This window comes from Rhododendron vialii, chromosome 9a (genome assembly GCF_030253575.1).
Source record: "Rhododendron vialii isolate Sample 1 chromosome 9a, ASM3025357v1".
In the NCBI taxonomy this organism is placed as follows: Eukaryota; Viridiplantae; Streptophyta; class Magnoliopsida; order Ericales; family Ericaceae; genus Rhododendron; species Rhododendron vialii.
In genome coordinates, this window is record NC_080565.1 from 33,595,494 (window position 1) to 33,615,714 (window position 20,221).

At 40.2% G+C, this 20,221-nt stretch overlaps 4 protein-coding genes across 6 annotated transcripts in view; 2 read left to right on the plus strand and 2 right to left on the minus strand.

Annotated features, from left to right (window-relative positions):
- The window catches only part of LOC131301245 (ribonuclease H2 subunit A), a 61,060-nt gene that overhangs the window by 18,758 nt on the left and 22,081 nt on the right, over positions 1-20,221 (minus strand). The window lies entirely within an intron of this gene.
- LOC131301242 (N6-adenosine-methyltransferase non-catalytic subunit MTB-like) lies at positions 1,847-5,411 on the plus strand. The gene is made up of 2 exons (XM_058327420.1): positions 1,847-2,001; positions 2,612-5,411. The coding sequence occupies exon 2, from the start codon at positions 2,864-2,866 to the stop codon at positions 4,406-4,408; it is 1,545 nt and encodes a 514-aa protein (XP_058183403.1). The 5' UTR covers positions 1,847-2,001; positions 2,612-2,863; the 3' UTR covers positions 4,409-5,411.
- LOC131301244 (syntaxin-81-like) lies at positions 7,021-14,745 on the plus strand. Of its 3 annotated transcripts, XM_058327423.1 has the most exons (9): positions 7,021-7,180; positions 7,744-7,921; positions 9,089-9,167; positions 10,805-10,888; positions 11,097-11,201; positions 11,711-11,854; positions 12,673-12,939; positions 13,160-13,291; positions 14,537-14,745. In XM_058327423.1, the coding sequence occupies exons 3-9, from the start codon at positions 9,090-9,092 to the stop codon at positions 14,678-14,680; spliced, it is 954 nt and encodes a 317-aa protein (XP_058183406.1). In that variant the 5' UTR covers positions 7,021-7,180; positions 7,744-7,921; position 9,089; the 3' UTR covers positions 14,681-14,745. The 3 variants fall into 3 exon arrangements, with proteins under 3 accessions (XP_058183406.1, XP_058183407.1, XP_058183405.1); XM_058327424.1 differs by lacking the exon at positions 7,744-7,921 and having other exon boundaries at positions 7,027-7,180; XM_058327422.1 differs by lacking the exon at positions 7,021-7,180 and having other exon boundaries at positions 7,323-7,921; positions 9,087-9,167.
- Positions 14,862-18,814, minus strand: LOC131301251 (O-fucosyltransferase 19-like). Its single transcript, XM_058327433.1, has 8 exons — positions 18,321-18,814; positions 17,577-17,649; positions 17,418-17,488; positions 17,207-17,295; positions 16,818-16,954; positions 16,513-16,741; positions 15,941-16,417; positions 14,862-15,611 (listed from the first exon to the last, which is right to left on the minus strand). Exons 1-8 carry the CDS (start codon positions 18,774-18,776, stop codon positions 15,419-15,421), a joined length of 1,725 nt encoding a protein of 574 aa, XP_058183416.1. The 5' UTR covers positions 18,777-18,814; the 3' UTR covers positions 14,862-15,418.

The following is a 20,221-nucleotide window of genomic DNA, read 5'->3' on the forward strand; positions in this document are numbered from 1 at the left end:
TATTAGATTGTTGTGAGCGTTGTACAATTAGTATCGTGACTCACACTACAAAAGAAAATGTCATCTTTGATACATTAAAAGTATTTAAACTTATCTAATTTTGACCTTATCAAATACTACTAGTATATTTCCTGTATATATTTTGATCCTCCAGATCAACCTTGGTGACGTTTTTTGCTATGGAAAGTAGACGGAAATTATTAGTGGCATCCGTCAAACTTATACTAGTAGAATATATAAATAGAATAAGGATTGAAATGGTGAATAACCCCGAGGGGTTGGCAAAATGAGCATGCAAAAACAATAATTGCTTTTGATCATGAGTTCGCATGTTCGAATTCCACGGAGACCAACCATCCCAAACATTTGGGTCATTAGGGGTTATGCTCGATCGTTACCTTCAAAACTCCGAAATTAGCTAAAATGTGCGCAAGCTCGTTCGGATATTCGATTACCTAAAAATAAGGATTGAAATGGTGAAAACTTCAAGTTCACTTTAGCTAGAGTATTAAAACTCTCTCTCTATACGATTAATAATTACTTAATAGCATGCAATTAATGCTAATAATTATATTTGAGATACGATAATTACCTTTACTATGCATTGCTATTGTTGTTGTAATTGTCGTTTACCACCTCAAAGTAAAACCCACCACATTGAACCCAAAAGTTTGGCAAATTACGAGGAACGTTAACTACGTGCGATGTTCACTAAGCTCATTCTTTATTCAATTGATCCTTTACTTAATAATTAAGGAACTAATGCCAAGTGGACATTTGCCTAAAGGGCTTAGTTAAATTAGAGCATAAATAGTAGAATTTCCAAAGAAGAAAACATATCCACATCTCCTAGATCTCAGGTTCCAAATCTCTCAGATATTATCAACTATTTTGGGGTCAGTCTATACGAAGTTTTGTTCCGACTTTACTCAACTCCCGACAAGTGAGCAGTGAGATTAAACCACCAAGCTAGATTAGTCAAGGTGCACGTAAGCGGACCTGGACACCTATTATCAGAATTAAAAAAAACTTGATCCATGAGATTGACCGGTTCTAACTTCCAACGTTAGCAATTCAAACATACATGCACTACTTCTTCCAATGACAGATTAGTGGGTCGGTCACGTACGTAGCCTGGGTTTAGTACTTAAATAAGAGGATTATGCTAATCTTTCTAGTAATATTCCTTTTAAACAATTCTATGATCTGGGGGTAGATGATCTTCCCAACTACTATATATCCGAGGTAGGTCTTTTTATTACCAATATTTGGATTGTTATTCTTTTCCTTGTTGTTTTGTAATTCGCCACCTCACACTCGAGCAAGCTTCTCTGTCTCGTTTTGGTTGAATTGTGTTTTCAACACGCTACTATAATACTACGTAACTCGATTTTTTTCTTTTCATTTTCGTGAAGAATATACTTGGCCAATCTAATAAGATAAACAATTAAAATCAGTTATAGAAAATCCTAGGCTCTATCGAGTAGACTCCTAGTTCGAAATTTTGAATCGAGGAATCACATATGGACAACACGTAGTAATCAAGTCGCACTGAAATTCATCAATACACGTAAAGGGCTAAAATTATAGTTTTTGTTGAACTAATATTGTGAAGCATAAAACTAGTATATTAATTACCAGTCTCATATATTATATATATATATAGTCCCAAATAAAGGACGTTTTCATTTTATCTCTTGAAAGGGCATTTAAGTCATATAGGAATGAACCCTAACTATTCAACAAAAGAACAAGGCCCAATAACACCAGTTGGGTTCACTTCAGATGGGCCTTTTCATTTCGAGGCCCAATTTTCAAGGAGCTTATTTTCTATGGGCCGACAATGAAGACGCCATCACGATCTCTCTCAGCAGGTCATCTCTCTCTCTTCCCGGCTAAACCTAAACAGCATTTTCCTCCGATTCCTTCAGCTCGTAGCATTGTTCGAATATCCTGCTCTTGTAATCTTCTCGATTAATGTGTTGAAACGTCCAATTACTGGTACGAACAACTGAACCAGATTCATCAATCTTTTAGTTTCGCAATACGGATGTGTTATTCCAGTAATTTTTTTTCCCCTGGTGCTATGGCTAACTTGAATGCCGTTTCTGGGTTTGTTTGGGTTACAGTTTTTAGGATCTTAGTGCGTTAGTTTTGATGTTTTATACTTTATCTATGCCGTTTCTTGAAAAGATGTATTAGGAGATAAATGGCACTTGCAACCATCTATTGATTTCATATTCTTAGGCTTAAGAGGTTCTACATACATCTGTTTATTTGTCCATATTTGCATGATTACGCGTATGGTTAGTGGGTTTCATTTAGTAATTTGGTAGAAAAGTACTTGGAATTGCACTCCAAGCTGCATTGTTGGTGGGGGGTAGGCAAGAGGTTAAAGTTTCTGTTTTAAGGATTTAATGCAATAAAATTTCAAAGGGTAAGTGCATTTGCTGGAGATGCCTCCATGAAAATTGGCTCCTTAGTCCTTAGAACTTGATTTTTGGGTAAACTGCTGCTGGAGCATTATTTGTGTTTTGTCTTTGATGCCGTTTATTGTAACCCAGTCACTTTAGCTCAGAAGTCTAATAGAAACTTTGTTTCTTCACAATAGTGTCTTTTTTGTGGAGGCATGGTTCAGGTTTGAAGAGTGAGAGAACCATCGATCATGAGGAATGTGGAAGGGGGCTGATGAGAGGAAGCTGAGGTCAAGTAAGTCGAGAAAGTCCGGGGATGGAGACAAAATTGATGGAGTAGATGATTGTGGAAAGAGGAGAAGTATTGGGGATAAGTTGAAACCCTCTCCAACAAAGTCAATAGTGATGGACACGGTTATGAAGCAATAATAGAATTAAGTTCAAAGGAGATGACGAAGCAACAAGAGAGCTCGTTGGAGAAATTGAGCAGTTTGTATCTGGATGGAGAAGAAGAGAATAAGCATGCTGGTGGAGAGAGGTCTCCACGTCAAGCTGATGAAAGTGAGAGAATTATAGCCGATTCAAAGTTATTAGATCATGACTTGTCCAAGTCCCAGAGCAGGACTAAAGGCAAACATGATAGACCAGATGAAAGGGAGCTTGACAAGGAGTCGGACAGAGATTCTATGCATTTGGAGAGGAGGGAAACCATCCGAGACAAAAGTAGAAGAGATGGAGACCACCTTTTTAGGACCCCAGATAAGAGTGGAAGGCTTCATCATGAATCAGAAAACTATGAGGTGGGTTACGAAAGAGGTTTTGGATTTAAGCGAAAAGAACTAGAAAATGATGGAGGGAGGGATGATAACTCTAAAGGAAGAGATGAAAGCTCGAGTGAGAGAAAGAGGAACCAAGAAGATTCTTCTAAAGATAATTGGAAAAGAAGGCAACCCAGCAGCAATTATGCAGAGACGAAAGATGTGGATATCACTTATGGGTGTGATAGGAATGACAATAAATGGCCTCAGGGTCGTTTTGGAGGTAGAAAAGATGCGAGATGGACTGAGGCTGTCAAAACCTCGACAAATTACGGTATTTCAAATGATAATTATGACGTGATAGAGATCCAAACCAAGCCCTTTGATTATGGAAGAGAGGAGTCCAGATCCACCTTTGTTCGGAGCACCAAAGCAGCTCTGCAAGCTGATGCAAAATTGGCTACACCAAATAATGAGTGGACCTATCCGCAAGAGGACAAAGCAGGAAATATTGATATGTATAAGTTTGGGCAATCCGGCAATGATTTAAATGATAGATATTTGGATAAAGAATTGACCGATAAAGGTTTTATGCCCAATCGTACTGGTGGAGGCCATAGTTCTAGTAGTGTTTCACAGACTTCACATGGGAACCAGCAACCGGTTTCTTTCAGTAGGCCATTTTCACAAGGAGCTAAAGGGAGTAGAGTTGGAAGGGGAGGAAGGGGTAGGTCAACAGGGAGAGACAACCAACTGTTTGGAACCCCGATGCCTATAATAGGATCACCTTTCGGACCACTTGGACCAATACTACCATTAACTCCTAGCATGTCTCCTGCTCTGGGTCCCCCAATTTCTCACGGTATTTTTATCCCACAATTTTCACCACCCCTTTTTTGGCCCGGAGCTCAAGGTGTTGAGATGAACATGTTAGCTATTCCACCAGGTCTTCCTTCTGGACCATCAGGTGCAAGGTTTTCTCCTAATATGGGGGTCCCACCAAATCCTGGTATGTATTTTAATCAACCAGGGCCTGGGAGTGGAGTGCCCTCAAATGTATCTACTCCTGGTGTTGATGCTATGGTACAAATTGGACAAGGTCAGCCACAAGATAAAGCCTATGGAAATTGGGTTTCAGCTAGAACTAGTGGACCTCTGGGTAAAGCTCCTTCTAGAGGAGAGCAGAATGACTACTCCCAAAATTTTGTTGACTCTGGCACGCGACCCCGGATTTAGACAAGCTCCAACGCATCTCGTCTTCCCCTTCACCTATTCTACGAATATCATACACTCTTTGAAGCAAAGTAATCAAAGCATTCTCCTCCCAATCGCACACATCCCTACGCAAACGAATATCCCAAACGGGAGCCCCATGCTGAAAATGGAGATAATCAAAGACATTTGTATCTCTATCATGAGCCAAAAGATATATACTCGGAAAAGCCTCTCGCAATCTGACATCCCCACACCACAAATGCTCCCAAAATTTCATCCTACTCCCATCGCAACCACCATATGAATATTCTTTTCAAAAGCATCCGAACCATTCATGATACCCCCCCCCATAGCGCAACCCCGTAAGGCAATCTCACATTGAGGGCCGACCAATCTCCCCACTCGCTACCGTACTTAGCTACTACAATCGTTCTCCACCATCTCTCCCTTTCACACGCAAATCTCCAAAGCCATTTGCCCAACAAAGCTTGATTGAACAACTTTAGACGCCTCACACCCAAACCCCCTTCTCTAATAGGAGCACAAACCGTATCCCAATCAACTAAATGATACTTGAATTCTTCCCCCACACCTTTCCAAAGAAAATCTCTTTGGATCTTCTCTAACCTTTTTGCAACCGAAACCGGAATAACAAACAAGGACATGAAATAAAGTGGGCAAATTAGAGAGCGTACTTTTAATTAAAGTGAGTCTGCCTCCTTTAGTAATATCTTGACGCTTCCAACCCGCCAACCTCTTTCCACAACTTTGTCTCATGCTGACTTTGATTTGAAGGCTGAACCGAGTGGCAATCCCAAATACTCTGTCGGGAGCGACGCCACCCTATAATCCAAAATCTGAGCAAGAGGTCCAATATCGTCGATTGCCCCAATAGGGATCATTTTAGATTTTCCCAAATTCACTTTAAGTCCAGAAACAACCTCGAAGCACAAAAGAACACATCTAAGTTATCCCACCTCCATTAGCTCTGCATTGCAGAACAAAAGAGTATCATTGGCATAAAGAATGTGCGAAACCAACAAGCTCAAACCATTCCCCCTTCCCAATTCGACGCCATGTAAAAAGCCCCCTTCGACCGCTTTTTGAATCGTCTTGCTGAGCACCTCCATAACTAAGATAAAAAGGAGAGAGGAGAGAGGATCGCCTTGACGCAAACCTCTAGAAGTCTGAAAAAAACCGGCCAGAGTCTCATTCAACAACTAAGATAAAAAGGAGAGAGGAGAGAGGATCGCCTTGACGCAAACCTCTAGAAGTCTGAAAAAAACCGGCCAGAGTCTCATTCAACAAACCTGTGATATGCTCTGCTACTGATATTAAACTTTCAGTTGGCACAACAATAAGACATTAGCTCAGTTGAAAAAGGTATGCATTATATCATTCAAGGACGTTAGCTTAATTAGTTCAAATGAAAAAATAAAAAACTCAAACCATCAGATACTCACTGATCAACGCATTCGAAGGATCCCAGATAATTGTAAAATATGAAACCAGAAATACATAGTTAGGGTTCGACCCAAAAAATCCCCAAGCCTTAATTTGTTTTTCTTGTTTGAACAAGTTATACTGAAATTAAAGGTTAGAATCGACTGAAATTGTAGGGCAACCCACAGATACATAGACGGGGAGAGAGAGAGAGACGGAGAGAGACCTTGGCGGTGGATTTGTCGTCTGTGGTGCGTCGATTTTCGCGAAGGGTTGGTCAACGGAGGTCGACCCGGTGGTGGTGGTCGCCGGAGATGAAGGGGCGGCTGGTGGTCACGCGATCAGTTCGTCGACTTCCTCGTCCTCTTCTCTCTCTCTCTATTAGCGTGTTAAGTCCAGATCTGTTTTTTTTAAGGGCGATTCAAAATTCCAGCATTTTTTTTTCCTTTTTTGCTTAAAGCTTTTTTCTTTTTTTTTTGACATGGTTTTTTGCTTAAAGCTGAAGTGGGGCGTTTTGATGGGCAAAAGAAAGGGGAAATTAGAGTTACCCCCCTCTAACTATGCCTCGCGTACACTTACCCCCCTCTAACTTTGTTTTTTGGCACTTAACCCCCTCAAACTAACGGAAATTCAAACGGTCATAACTTCAAACGGTCATAACTTTTTCGTCCAAAGTTGAAAATATGCAAATTATATATCGATTTTGAGATTTTGAAGTCAGCTTTCTTATGACATCAAAATCACATCACGATTCGAAGCACACAGAAAGTTATGATCAAAAGAGTAAGGGCTGGTATACAGAAAGACCATTTTGATCATAACTTTCTGTGTGCTTTGAATCGTAATGTGATTTTGATGTCATTAGAAAGCTGACTTCAAGACCTCGAAATCAATATATAATTTGCATATTTTCGATTTTGGATGAAGAAGTTATGACCGTTTGAATTTCCGTTAGTTTGAGGGGGTTAAGTGCCAAAAAACAAAGTTAGAGGGGGGTAAGTGTACGCGAGGCATAGTTAGAGGGGGGTAACTCTAATTTCCCCTTTCTTTTGCCCATCAAAACGCCCCACTTCAGCTTTAAGCAAAAAACCATGTCAAAAAAAAAAGAAAAAAGCTTTAAGCAAAAAAGGAAAAAAAAATGCTGGAATTTTGAATCGCCCCTAAAAAAAACAGATCTGGACTTAACACGCTAATAGAGAGAGAGAGAGAAGAGGACGAGGAAGTCGACGAACTGATCGCGCGACCACCAGCCGCACCTTCATCTCCGGCGACCACCACCACCGGGTCGACCTCCGTTGACCAACCCTTCGCGAAAATCGACGCACCACAGACGACAAATCCACCGCCAAGGTCTCTCTCCGTCTCTCTCTCTCTCCCCGTCTATGTATCTGTGGGTTGCCCTACAATTTCAGTCGATTCTAACCTTTAATTTCAGTATAACTTGTTCAAACAAGAAAAACAAATTAAGGCTTGGGGATTTTTTGGGTCGAACCCTAACTATGTATTTCTGGTTTCATATTTCACAATTATCTGGGATCCTTCGAATGCGTTGATCAGTGATTATCTGATGGTTTGAGTTTTTTATTTTTTCATTTGAACTAATTAAGCTAACGTCCTTGAATGATATAATGCATACCTTTTTCAACTGAGCTAATGTCTTATTGTTGTGCCAACTGAAAGTTTAATATCAGTAGCAGAGCATATCACAGGTTTTTCCGCGCCTAGATTGTGTTTCCTGATTTTAAAAGGCATAGTTATTGATGCTCCCTACAGCTACGTGAAAGTCCCCTCGTTAATCAATCTTATGTGACCACTCCAATTATAGCACTTTCTTGAGTTGTATTGATTTGTTTCATGCACGAAGGCACTTTCTAAGAGAGGGAACTAACAGCGCTTTTTATTTTGGCTTAAAGCTGACGTGGGGCCCACGCCACGTCAGCGTCGGGTTTTTTGAGCGTTGGCTGGTTTCGTGCTCCATAGACTTATTGAGGTGGATGAAAGTAGGAATTTGATCCTTGTCAGTTGTCACAAATTACTCCCATTAATTGCACCTCCTTCAATTCAACGCCATCAAAACCAGCCCAAGATCGAGTATGTACCCTCTCTCTCTCTCTCGTCTACATCACTGTTAGCTGATCGAGTATGTACCCTCTCTTTCTCTCTCGTCTACATCACTGTTAGCTGTGATTTTATGCTTAATTTAGATGCTTAAATTACTCCTCGAAATACAATTTGGATGCCCAATCCAGATACTACCCATGGCAGGCCCTGGTTTAGTTCTTAACAATGTATCAGAAATTGGATTTTCATAATTTCAGCATATTGTGGATACTGAGTTTCACTGTTCCAATTGCCCCCAAACCCCCCCCCCCCCCCCCACAAATTTGAGTCAAATTTTTAGTAAAAACTCAATTTGAGGAGGAGCATCTTCTATGCCTAAACACAAATTTGACCCCTATTTGTTATTTTTATGATAACCAATGGCAATAATGTAAATATAAGAGAGAGGAGAGAGAGATATATAAATCTGTTTCGTTTCCGTCTTCCCCGCCATCATCTTCCCCGCCATCTTCGCCAGAGCACCTCAGCACTCTCTCTCTCTCTCTCTCTCTCTCTCTCTCTCCTGCAACCTGGCTAAACCACCGGTCCCCACCTAAAACCCCAAATGCGGAGCACCTCCATCGATCAGATCCACCGCCATAACCACCAGTTTCCACCTACTACCACCACCTGAACCAACCAGAACCCACAAAAATTAGCTGTTGGAATTTTGGGTAAAAGATTTGGGTTGTCCCTCATTTGGGGATGCGAATGGGTAAAACCTCAAAATGGGTACACATTGCGAAAGCATTGGAGATGGATTTTTGATAATTTTACCCAAAATTTCAGTTTGGGTCATAAAATGGGGAAGGTTTGGAGATGGTCTTATGAGCACAAAAAGAAGGGAACCTGTTATTTATTCACCTCATATGGCTGTGTTTTGCATAATTCTCTGCAACGCGAATTCTCTTTTTTGAGACCTTTGGCTTTGATTAATGCGGAAGTGGGATTTTGCTTTCTGATTGCTAAGGAAAATATGAATGAAACTGGTATTCTGCTACATGTTGAACATCTACAGGGTTTGAAGGGTGGTTATATTTTTGGGCTAGTTTTTATAAGCCATTCATTCTCGTGTTTGTTTAACATTGTCGTGCATCTTCGAGGTTGCTATTTTGCATAGGTTGTCATATCTTACACTTTATCCATTCGATGCTAGAGTATGGCGAGAGTCAGGGACAGAATGGAAGATTTTAAAGATGCTGTGCACCGCTCAGCTTTATCTATGGGATATGACGAGGTTTGTCTGCTTTTCGAGTCAATAATTGGTCATTTATACTCGGCTGCCATTTTAATTGAGAATCCTTGGGTTTTGTTCTTGCTATGACACAGCCATTTGGTTTAACGCAAACAATTCTCTTACTGGATGATGGATTTATATGGATTTAATTGGGTCTCTAGGCCTGCCCTCTTTGATGCCATTCGGCTTTGATTTGGGGACTTGGTACACAAACTGGTACTTTTGAACACTATTCAGGCACATTCAGTCCTGATTTGGGGCTGTTCAAAGTGAAGAAGAGCTAGGTTGGGGTTTTAAGGATTTTCAAGCACTGGATGAGGGATTTCTAGGTTGTTCGAGGGCTGAAATTGACCGGGCTTGGAGTTTCTGGGGCTGACGGGCTAAAAAAACAGTCGCCGGAGGGTACGATGATTGCCAAGAGAAAACAGAGGTCGCACGAGAGAGAAACCAACAAGCACTGTTCACGAGCATTGATCACATATGCGCGAACATTGTTCATGATGCTACAGTAGAGATGATGTTGGCTGTAGATTTATGGTTTCGTGGTGAGATGATGATGGTGGTAGAGGGTGGCGGCTAGGGTTTTATATATCTACGGTGGATGGTGAACCTGCTCTGATACCATGTTGTTTGGAATGATAGGAAAAGTGTATAGGGTGTTGTGTTAACTAACCCTAACACAATCAACTCTTATTTATATAATGGGAAATCATTACATAAGACTACATTAACCAAAATAGGTATAGGAGGGTCATTGTTTCAGTGGTATTTTGAGAGCAGCCACTTTGTGCATATTCTCAAATCTTGTTTGGATGCTCTTAAATGATATTTAGATCTGAATGCTGAAGATATATAAAACTTTCTTGAAAGGATCTTGGGTTTACCTGCGATCTATAGAAGATGTGATCTGTTCACATATCTGGATGCACGTATTTGGAGGAAGAAAATTGGAGGGCAAAAACAAAAAAGAGGAGGAGAAAGGGTACATGGTGTTGGATGGTGACCTGAGATGACACTATGAAATGGCAAAAGAACTCATTGGTCTTTGCCTTATATGTGGCAGGAGTCATGTGGACTCCACATGACTGGAGAAGTTTACAACCACTGTGATTTTTGAAGTTGGTATTAGTGCAAAACTTTTTGTCGTCTATAATCACCTAGTGGCAAATAGGGATTTTGAAAATGTCGTTATCTTTACTACCCACGTGATGATGCTAGGAAGAAACATGACATGGTTCAAAACTTGGTACCAGTGATTCTGTAAATCTAAGATGCCGCATGTCTGTGTGACAGTGTGTTCATATGGTACACCTACTTTTCCTATATCTCGCACCTTATGTGTGGAGTATCTTTAAGTTGTTTGATAGCAAAGGGATATTGTGCTCCAGCGTATAGTCTGGCTTCATTATCACAATTAGGTGGTAGAATTTGACCAGTCTGTCACATCTGGTTGTTAGATATAAGGAAGATGGTGTGCAGATTTTTAATATTGTCAGGCCTGATGCAGTCATGGATGATATTTTATCATGTAGATGCACTGGAACATATACAGAAGCTGGATGTTTTTCTTGTATCAATAGTCTTTTTATTTTCCCCTGAATTATCCTCATCAACCAAGTTATGGTTACTTTTGACAGTCTAAACTGGCAGCTGTGATGGCATCTTTCATTATGCACAAACCTCGGCAAAGGTCATCTTTTACCAAAGCTGCATTGACTACGGTATATGCTTTAAGACTAAAACAATTATATTTCTTGTTTTCAGTTATTATTTGATACTAAACATGAGAAATCGATTTGCTGCAAGTGATGCTGCCTCTTGCTTCTGAGGAATTATTTCATTTTTCTTTTTGTTTCATACTATAAGCATTTCAATAAAAATATGCACCCAGTTTTACTAGAGAATCAACTTCTCTTCATCCTTTTTCAGCTTGAAAGCATCGGAGCTTTGGAACAGTTCTTGGTGAAGCATAAGAAGGATTATGTAGACTTGCACCGCACCACTGAGCAGGAGAGAGACAGTATTGAGCATGAAGTAAGTCTGTAAACCTACCCTTTGCAGTGCTCTGTGAGATTAAATAGGCCATTCTAGAATGTTCACTAGCGATAGCGAATGATTTTAATTGTAATACATACTGAACATCATAGTAAATCAGTTTTTTTTGGGTGGTATGATACTTTTGCAACTTGTGCCTGAAGGCTGCTTGAAGGAGCTAAAATCGAAGCCATAATAAGAGTTCCACAACTTTGATTTTACGATTTTGCTTGAATGGATTTTTCTTGGTCTAAAAACCTTATCGGCTTTTGCTTGAATGGATTTTGGATGTTAAAAACATGCAGATGCTTGATCATTCATTTCCCTTGCTTTTCTTTTGTTTCTATATATTTATGAAAAAGCAAGGTTGGTTAGATTTCACTGCTTAGTAAAATATATTTGCTGACACAAATGAATTTTGCCATTCTGGCATTTTAGGTTTCCGTCACTGATCCACATTTTATATATGTCGAGAACAAATTTAACTTTACCATTCCAAATTTTTGCAGGTTACAGTTTTTGTTAAAGCATGCAAAGAACAAATAGACATTCTCAAATCTAGTATAAATGATGAAGAGTCAAACTCGAAGAGGTGGCTTGGCATAAAGGGTGATCATTCTAATGCAGATACTATTGCACACAAACACGGAGTGGTATGATATCAATTTTAGACCCTTTCTATGTCTCTGTTACTTATCACTTCAATTTGTTGTTGCTGTAAAATTCTATTGAGACTGGAATCTCTGCTTTGGATTTTTATGCTATGGTTGGCTGGAGAGAGAGACGGGATAAAAGAAGGTAAAACAAAAGAAGACACAAAAGGAGAAGGTATTTTTTCGAAAGGGAAAGTGGAGAGAAAGGATTGAGACTGAAATTTGTACCAACTTATTCCCTGGCAGCAATGAGAGAACTACTGAGACAAACAAATGGAAGGGAGGGAAAAGTTTCCTCTTCTCCCCTCTTCGTTTCCCTTGTTCACCAAAAAGCACGAGTGATTTTTGAAATCCAACCTGGCTGTGCATGAACACAGCTTTGCTTGATGTCATTCTATGCATGACTTTCCTGACTAAACAGACGAAAAATTGGTCTACACAGATATTGCAATAAGAAATTCGGTTATGGGTAACTTCCCACTTCCCAGTATGTTTGATTGGCATATTGCTTATTTTGCTTGGTTTGACCTAGATTTTGGCATTGATTTCTTTGCCCTCGTGATGCCCAAATATCCGGTGCGAGTTGGGGAGTGTCCTAAGATCATATTGTGGGACACGGACACAGTCTTCTTTGAAAGTGTCCATGCCTCTTAAGTTTCGCAATAATGGCAGATTAAATATCAGGAAATGTAAAGTCTGTGCACTCGTATTATAAATTTATCTGAATTACACGTGTCCACCTTGTCTCTGCAGCATTTGATTTCATTTTTTAACATTATGCATGAATAGTTCTTTCTTTCACCTCTGTCTAATTTCAGGTGTTGATTTTAAGTGAAAGGCTTCACTCAGTAACAAGACAGTTTGACCAGCTTAGAGCGATACGGTTCCAAGAAGCTATTAACCGAGCAACACCCAGAAGAAGACTGAAGCGGGTTGCTGCATCTAAATCTGCGGACAACTCTCATTCTAACAAGATAGAGCTGAAGGAACCTAACCACTCAGAGCTCATAGAGCCTGATGAGGTTCAAACTGACCCTATAAGAGTCCAGCAGCAACTTTTGGATGATGAAACTCGTGCCCTTCAGGTATTCTTCATTTGGTTGCCTGAGGACTTCTCTGCCGGATGAATGCTGAAATTCCGTTGGTCCCAATTCGGATATGATCCCCATGCTTCATTAGTCCTTATTGCTCCCAAAGGAAGACCTATAATTCTGTCAATGCATGTGGTTCTACAATTGTGATGTTATGTTTCATGGCATGCTTGTAAGTTATATACTAAATCTGCTCTCTTCTGTCTTTGTGCAGGTGGAGTTGACTAGCCTTCTAGATGCTGCTCAAGAAACTGAGACGAAGATGGTGGAAATGTCTGCTTTGAATCACCTCATGTCAACACATGTTCTGCAACAAGCTCAACAGATAGAGTTTTTGTATGATCAGGTATGTTTACTCTTCTTTATCCTTGTTTGGTTTATACAATTAGCCTGTATAGTGTATACACGTACATCATTGGGCATCCCCATCTTCTCGAACAAGTGAAGGTGATGGGAACTTGTGGGCTAGTCGTATTTTCGGAATTCGTTTCCAACACTCAGAAATATCTACTGCGGTTAAAAATTGAGAGAACATCATATAGCATCACCCAAAAAAAGGACTTCGCCATACATGTTTTCTTCCTTGGCAGCAGATAAGTCTCAAGAAAAAGACTCGGACTCAATTTTCCCAAAAGCACTACTACCATCCATAACTAAGTTATTTCTGCAACGCCAGTGCATCTTGTCCAAACTATTGGTGTTGGCAACACAGAACCCCAATTATCTTTCTTTTCATTTGAAAAAGAACAAGTTAGAAATGTAGTGAAATCAAGAAATTTACTACCGAAACCAATCTTTGGTCTAATAGCTGCCTTTACATGAGCAACAATAGTTCTCATTTGGATCTTAACACAAAAGAACTGGCTTTAGATTAATGCCTTGGCCTGGATATGCTAGTAGATGATTGATATCTGCAGTACATTGAGTTGGGTAAATTTCATTGACCTCCCCTAAGGTTTCTGACTAATGCAAAGACATCCCCTGAGGTTTTGAAATGACATTGCCCTCCCTTACTTTTGAAACTATTATATAGATTCCCCCTTCCGTTAATTAAGTCAGTTATGGTATTAGATTTGGCTCTTAAAAGACAAATGTATCCTTCAAATTTCAAAATGTTTTGTGTATTTTTCTAGTCTTTCCTTTTGTCATTTTTTCAATTTTAATTTTGCCTCGTTTATCAAGTGTAAGTTGGGTGGGTGTGTGTGGGAGAGGGAAAATGATGAACTGAGGGCATTTTAGTCTGAGAGAGTTGCTACTTGGAAGTTAGAGGAAGATAATGATGAACTGAGGGCATTTTAGTCAGTTGTCAAATTTAACACCATCCAAGCATAATTAAACGGAAGGGGGAATATGTATTAATAGTTTCAAAAAAGTAAGGTAGCGGCAGTGTCATTTTTGGAACCTCAAGGGAGGTCTCTCCATTTGTCAGAAACCTCAAGGGAGGTTAGTGAAATTTACTCTCTTAGTTTCACTTGTTCATAGCAACTGAAATGCAACAGGATTGTATTTTCAACAGGATGTTTCTTTCCACTTCATTATACTATTTATGCTATGGTGTAGTAATCTTTCTTCTACCTTTCAAATTTAACAGGCGGTTGAAGCTACAAAGAATGTAGAACTTGGAAACAAAGAACTTTCCCAAGCCATCCAACGGAATAGCAGTAGTAGAACTTTCCTTTTGCTCTTTCTTTTTGTAATGACTTTCTCAATCATCTTTCTTGATTGGTATAGCTGAATGGAGGAAGACAAAGATAAGTTTCATTACCTGGATGCAATATATGGTTATTCTGCTTGCTGAAATGCTGCTCACTCTTAGATTTTCTTTTTGTGGAATATTGTGGTAAGTTTTCATCCCTTTCCCACCCAAATGGGGACGAGTTGAAAGGGAAAGGAAAAAATAAAAAGGATCATAATATGTACATTTGAGCGGTAATGATGAGTCTTAGAGTGCTATACTTTGTGAACTATATATGTTGGTGTATATGTGAAATTCGGGTTGATGGATTTACCAATATGGCCTTATTAGGCTATGATTATTGCCAGTAGCTGATAAAAAGGAAAATGTGAGAAGAAAATGGGCTCTCTGCATACGATTATGGGATTAACTTGTTTTCGCGTACAGTTCAGAAAAAAAAAAAAAAGTTTTCGTGTATAAAACCCCTATGTCACCTGTCTTTGATTCTTTAACCTATACATAGAAATGAAAAACTGTGTATGTGTGTATGATGGCATGTTCTTGCGGTCTTGGCTCTGCTCTGTGGATGACACTGCTTCTACTTCAATCTATCAATAGAAAGCGAGAATGTGTGCGCACATCCATATCAGCTTCAGCTACAGCATAAGTAAATAGGTGTCACATGCTTGGAGGCACAAGCCAGATTTCTACGCAGTTAAGGATCTATGATCCTCAAATGCTCTTTTAGGCTTTTAGCTTCATGTCATATCTGTTATGCTCTTGCTGCTCATTCCACATTCAGGATGTATCGCAAATACATCCAGGGAAAGGATTTGCGTAAAAGTACTCCTCAGTCCTTGGGATAGGTCTGACTTCTCTATATTGTGGTGCTCCGATCCTATTTGCGTGTAGCCTCTTGACCTCGGATGAAAATTCCACCCAAGCCAACTTACCCTGGTCCAATTCGTCGATTAGTCTCACAAAGCTCTGCCTGCAACATTTTTTCAGAAAGGTATCAAACAATATATCAATAATATCATGAAGATACGAATCGACACTTGTTAACTAAGTTTTAGTGAACTAAGCATCGCATGGCAGAAATTGCGTGATGACCTCTTAATGTATCCCTAACACGTTCCCAATGGATCCTGACGTGTCTAGCTAAGAGAGCAAAATAAAGAAACCAGATGTCTATTTATGCATGCCAGGAGTGGGTCTTGACGTGTTTTTTTTCTATAAATGTCAGTGTCAAACATGGATATGTGAAGCTGGTAGGCATGTCCATGCTTCTTACGTATTGTTAAACATGGTGATACATACTTGTCAGGACTGATGGTTTTCCGGAACCCTTCGAAGATCCGGTGACCCCGGACCGCCTTAGCCATGTTTCCATCATAGGTATACACAAAAACATCACTCTCAATTGCTACAATGTAGTCCAAGGCAGCTAATTGGTTATGCAACTGGTTGAAAGGTTTCAACTCTTCCTGTGTTGCAAGGGTCGAGTGATAGTATATGTTTGGGTACTTGGTGCGGAGCGGTTCAAGCCCTTCTTTTCCATAAATCTCCCCTGCGACTATGTAGATTCTGGTGGCAGAAGGGTACCCCATGGCCTCAAGAAACACGGCAGCCTCCCTTGGGGTCATGGGGCACCCTCCTTGGAGTCTTCTTTCTTCTCCGTGGATCCGCTTCTGCTTCCAGTGTCTCACTTTGTACCTCAGTTTCCGAAGCTCCTCGGCCTCTGATGAGTTGAGGCTGTGACTGCAGCCTGTGAAAGCAAGCATGTCCTTTTCGTATCTGCAATTGCATTTGGAGGGCTAGCATAAAAACATAGTCGTATTTGCAATTCTCCCTGGATACATTTTCAGGACACCAATTTTGCAGATTGATACCTTAAATGGAGAGCAATATAGGGTTCACTGTTGTTCCGAAGTCTGTTCGCTAACACCTTTCCAAGTTCTTCGATTTCTGCAGTGTACCGAATCGCTTCATACATTGCACGGCACCTGAGCCGTTGGATAGAACTGTAGAGGCCATTGTTTGCCAGACGTGAATCGGTTTTGGTGAACTTTATTACCTTCTGATTCTTTAACAATGTAAGAGGTCCTCCTCTATAATAACCTGCCTGCATACAAAATTTATCATTCCTCGAACTAGGGAATTCTCTCTTTTTACGAAGAAGATTTAGATCGTATACGTGCCTTTGACCAAGAAACTGGGGCTTTGAGGATGGGCTTCACTTTGGCAAATTTTTTGGGTAGAGACTCCACCACTTCAATATCATCTTTTAAAGCTGTTATGAAGTGCTTCCAATCGAAGATATCTTTGAAATCATTGGGAAAAATCAAATAATGAAACCACACTATGTTGTAGCTCTTTATAGGATCCCGTGTCTCCAAAATTCACGCGTTTCTGTTCTAATGCATTTTCTACTATCGTGCCTTTGAGGATTACGTACTTTGAGATTTCGACCACATTGTGCGTCGAAGTTTGCATCAGAACAAGAAACAGAAATTTTCCAGACAGAAGATCTCTGGCATTGTTTATTCCTGTTAGAATTCGCGAAAGTGATTGAGAAATCCTCACCTGGGGTCGGTCCAAAATGACTCGTGATCCAAGGTGGGAAGAACAAGCGTAGCGTTCATAATCTTTGCGACAACAACCATATCGCTTATCTGCGTTTTCAAACAATCAAAGAGGAAACACCATCGGGAAAATAGATGAGATCAATCACCGGATCATAGAAACGCTATTGAACTTTGTACCAAATCTTCTCTCAAAGAGGATGCTTGCTTACCCCAGTTCTCATCTGATTTAATCCCCCATTTGCATGAACCAGAATGTACCCATTTGTGGCAGTTCCATTCCCTGTAACAAACAAGAACTCACTGATCAGATGCCAAGAACACAAGGAGTTGAAGAGCTAAAAAGCTGTGTTAGAGACTTGTGCACACACTTGTTTCCTTTGGTGTTCGACTAACGCATTTGTTGAAGTTGTCACTTCTGGGCTTCCTCCAAATTTCAAGAGTCTGAAAAGCAGAAGGCAGAATTTAGACTGCAAGTGAAACAATTAAGGTTACTGAAACTGAGACCCAAACTGGCAACCGGTATTAACTTCCAGAGGTGGGTTCACGCTATATTTTTTTTTATATTGTCGTCAAAAAACCACTTATTTTTTCTTTAAAAGTACCATTTAGACAACCACGTAAAGAGAAATGTGTTGTGAGTATTTTTTAGTCACTAAAATACCGTTTAGACAATAGCTTAAAACTCACCCTGTCCAACCACACCTCCAACCACAATCTTCTCACAGGCGTGTGGGCCCCATATTCCTATGTGTAGGATTCTCGTGAGCACGTGTTCCACGTAACCCAAAATGTCTCTAACATGTTCCGAACAGAACATTTCCGAACAGAAGTAGATCCTCTCCAGTTCAGTTCATGTTTTGAACCGGATGAGACAGTTCTAATCGGGACCGTTCATTTGGTGCAATCAATGGTTTGGATGTATTTCTACACTTCTACCGGTAAGAGAGTATTCATACCGTTAAAAGTGTATTAAAAATTCCGGACCATTGAAAGGACGGTCCCGATCTTGACTGTCTCGTCAAGTCCAATGGTTTGGACCGGAGAGGAGCCGGACCCTTTCCGAACACAGTTCGAATCAGAGAAATCCGAAATCAAAACATGTAAAGAGAGACCTGATAATGCCTGAGGCTGCCGTGCTCTGTCACAACATTCTGAGGCATGTTTGAACCACCGTTAACCTCAGGCCGCGGCCGTATCAGGAACTCGTTGCCTCTCCTGGTCTCGTCCAATTCAGGAATGCCACTCATTAGCGAAAACTTGGCAAACGTGGTGCAAACCACCAGCAACATGAGAGCACCCGAAATCCAACGGCCCAGGTTCCTCCCGGGCCTTAAAAATCTCCACGTTGAATGCACCTTCCGCCGCAACATGTCGTAACAATCCGCCGGCGAGCGGTGCTTGTGGTGGTAGTGGTGGCCATGTCCGGCAGCAAATATTCCACCTCCTGTACCGTCCTCTAATTCTTCGGATTCAACAGTATCCACCGTCCTCCTCCTTGCTGTCCTTCCACCACCGCTGGAGGAGTCGGCGGCGGTGGGAGGCTTGTTCCCTGCTTTCCTTGGGGACATGTTAGAGAGAGAGAGAGAGAGAGAGAGAGAGAGAGAGAGAGAGAGAGAGAGAGAGAGGTGACAGGGTTGAAGAGGGTGGTTATGAAGAAACGTCGTTGACGGTTTTGTTGCCTTTTTCTTTCTCTATCCGTTTTTGCAGACTTCCCCACGGACCCTACCTTTTCATGGTTACACCCATTACTCCAATATGGCTCCGAAATATTAGGCCATGCACCTCTCTCTCTCTCTCTCTCTCTCTCTCTCTCTCTCTCTCGACAAGCCAAGGAAATTGTTAGGTGAGGGAATTCTGAGGTTAAGGTCAAATCAATTAGCTCAAACAACAAATAAGCAAATATTGGTCCACAAAAGTTAGTTATAGGAGCAATTTCTGGTCCATTTGGAAGTTATATAATGGCATTCGAACAAACAAGCCTTTTGAGTCCTTTTTTCCCCCGCCCCCTTTTGAGAGTCAAAATGAAGAGTAATTACTGTATTATTCAAATAGTCCGATGTAAAGTGGTCCGGAATACCACCACATGGTTCTCCGAGACTATTGTATAATCGCACCAGAATGAATTTGAGCGTCAATCGGTCGACTTTGAATAACTTCGTGGCTTTATAGTGTTGTATTATCTTTACTTTTTTCCGACTTTGTTTTGTACTTTTGAATTTTTCCTACTTCTTTCATTGACGTAAGTGATCACTTCAAAATAAATTCACTAATGTTTTTAAAAAAGAAACTACCAAAAACTAACAATATTAATATCGCGTGTCTTTTCTAAGTCTGGATATTATACAAACAAAGTGACACATATGTAACACATAACACAAACATCTTGCTTGCCAAGAGGTTGTTGGCCCAATGGGATCACGGGTGCTCGTATATGTTGGGAAAAAAAAATGTCCAGAGCTCAACTTTTCTTTCAAGAAGCTAGTCTAACTATTTTCATAAAATTGACTTTTGCCAACAAAAAGAAGAAAAAAAAAACACAGACAACTTGCTCTGCTAAACCATCACGGCAAGTGAGGCAACCTTTCACTCACCTCAAATCCTCAATGCGTGATTATGCCATTTGTTAATTGGGAATTGTTTTCTACACTTCTCTTTTAGTCATTCACTCTTTTTTTAGTTTTTATCCATTTGAATTTACTATTTTGTCCTTTTTTCAATACACTTCTTCACACATTCAAAGACAATATCGTAAATTCATGTGGACAAAGACAAAAAAAATAAGTATAGATGGCTAAAAAGAGAGTGTATGTATCATTTTCCTTGTTAATTTGGTGATGGGAAAGTCTATTAAGCACTGTAACCTTTCGTGATTCATGCTAATCACTAACTTTTCTTCTTGAGACAAGTACTAAAACTTCTCGCGTTAAAAAAAAAAGGTACTAAAACTTTGTTTTCTAATTATTTGCTTTTTTTATTTAATCGTGTTGAGAAATCAACCAAACCACTAGACAAG

What these genes read in the sequence shown, in the direction of transcription:
- LOC131301251 (XM_058327433.1), bottom strand. Translation starts at nt 18,776, where the DNA reads ATGTCCCCAAGGAAAGCAGGGAACAAGCCTCCCACCGCCGCCGACTCC. An exon ending in TCGAACACCAAAGGAAACAA is followed by an intron (nt 17,489 to 17,576) that starts GTGTGTGCACAA and finishes TGTTTGTTACAG; the next exon opens with GGAATGGAACTGCCACAAAT. An exon ending in TCATTTTGGACCGACCCCAG is followed by an intron (nt 16,955 to 17,206) that starts GTGAGGATTTCT and finishes GATTTTTCCCAA; the next exon opens with TGATTTCAAAGATATCTTCG.
- LOC131301242 (XM_058327420.1), top strand. Translation starts at nt 2,864, where the DNA reads ATGACGAAGCAACAAGAGAGCTCGTTGGAGAAATTGAGCAGTTTGTAT.
- LOC131301244 (XM_058327423.1), top strand. Translation starts at nt 9,090, where the DNA reads ATGGCGAGAGTCAGGGACAGAATGGAAGATTTTAAAGATGCTGTGCAC. An exon ending in TATCTATGGGATATGACGAG is followed by an intron (nt 9,168 to 10,804) that starts GTTTGTCTGCTT and finishes TACTTTTGACAG; the next exon opens with TCTAAACTGGCAGCTGTGAT. An exon ending in ATGAAACTCGTGCCCTTCAG is followed by an intron (nt 12,940 to 13,159) that starts GTATTCTTCATT and finishes GTCTTTGTGCAG; the next exon opens with GTGGAGTTGACTAGCCTTCT.